This window comes from Wasmannia auropunctata, unplaced genomic scaffold (genome assembly GCF_000956235.1).
Source record: "Wasmannia auropunctata unplaced genomic scaffold, wasmannia.A_1.0 LD336106.1, whole genome shotgun sequence".
In the NCBI taxonomy this organism is placed as follows: Eukaryota; Metazoa; Arthropoda; class Insecta; order Hymenoptera; family Formicidae; genus Wasmannia; species Wasmannia auropunctata.
The window spans coordinates 10,108,974-10,110,511 of record NW_012026784.1 but is presented as its reverse complement, the minus strand read 5'-3'; the positions used below and the strand labels follow the sequence as shown (position 1 = coordinate 10,110,511).

General features: G+C 30.4%; 1 protein-coding gene across 1 annotated transcript in view; it reads left to right on the top strand.

Moving 5' to 3' along the window:
• The first annotated feature begins 246 nt into the window (after positions 1-246).
• LOC105457091 overlaps positions 247-1,538 on the top strand; it is a 14,754-nt gene continuing 13,462 nt past the window's right edge. Inside the window, exon 1 of the mRNA XM_011701544.1 lies at positions 247-1,299. Coding sequence (XP_011699846.1) covers positions 247-1,299 — 1,053 coding nt within the window. The remainder of the gene's footprint in view (positions 1,300-1,538) is intronic.

The following is a 1,538-nucleotide window of genomic DNA, read 5'->3' as shown; positions in this document are numbered from 1 at the left end:
TATTTAATAAAACTGAAAGAAAGTTGATTGTATCTCGAGATGTAATATTTATGAATATTAAACAAGAAAAGAAAGAAGAGATTAATAAGACTAAAATCCTTGTAAAACATGAAGAAACTAATTCAGACACTGAATTACAAGATTCGGAAGAAGAAAGTGAAGTTATTGAAAAGAGATCAATAAATATTGAAGAATTAAAAGAACAAGAAGAAGAAGAACAGACAAAGAAGAAAAGTCAAGAACTTCATGAAAAGCAACTTCAAGAACAACGAGAAAAGAAGAAAGAAGAGAGTCAAGATAGTGCACAGCAAAAAGAAAATCAAGAACGAGAAAGAAGAGAAAGAAGATTACCAAGAAGATTTTTGGATTACATATTTCTTTCGTTCGAGGAAGACAAAAGGTTCAGAAAAAGAAAGATGGTTGGAAGCAATTGAAGAAGAAAAGAAGTCACTGAAACATAATAAAGTATGGACACTTGTACCGAGAGAAGAAGCCAGAGAAAAAGAAAAAAGAATTTTAAGTAATAAATGGATTTTTCGAGTAAAAGATGATGGTCGTTACAAGGCAAGAATAGTTGTACGAGGATGTGAACAAAAATACGGCTTTGATTACGAAGAAACCTTCAGTCCAGTAGTTAACATGAGTTCCTTAAGATTGGTGCTGGCTTTAGCAGTTCAAAAGATGAAGGTTATAGAAAAATTTGACGTTAAAACAGCTTTTCTAAATGGAAATTTATCAGAAGATATATATATGGAAATACCAGAAAGGTTTAGTAAGAAATCTGATAAAATATGTAAGTTAAAAAAGGCTTTATATGGCTTAAAACAAGCACCTTTAAGATGGAATCAGTGTCTTACGGATGTTCTGAAGTCTAACGGTATGAAACCTACTAAAGTGGAACCTTGCATCTTTGTGAACAGAAGCTATACTGTTATTTTGGCATTATATGTTGATGATGGAATTGTCATTGGAACTGATAGTTCTGATGTTGAAAAACTAATTTCGAGTATAGGTAACAAGTTCATAATTACTAGAGATTTTAATCCGACATCTTTTCTAGGCATACAATTTAGGTGGAGTAAAAATCAAGTTAAACTAAAACAGACAGAGTATGCTAAGACATTAATAATCAATTTTGGAATGGAGAATGCAAAGATATCCAAGATTCCGATGACTATGAATGAGAAAGATAACAGACCGGAAGATTTGTCTTCAAAATTTCCTTATCGAGAATGCGTCGGTAGCATATTGTATTTAGCTAGTAAAACTCGTTCGGATTTGTCGTATGCTAGTGGTTATGTAAGTAGATATCCGTGGAAAAGACATTAAAAATGTAAAAAATCCGCCAAGTATATTTTTTAACGTTTTTACCTCGAAAAAAATTGTATCAGATTGAAAAAAAATGAGACCTTTGTATTATCTTAAATATATTTATAATATGACTTTGAAAAAAAAACTGTTGTTAAATCATATAAAAATCTAAGTGGCGTTATCTTCAATATATAACAATCACACAAATTATTTGTAATTAATATACC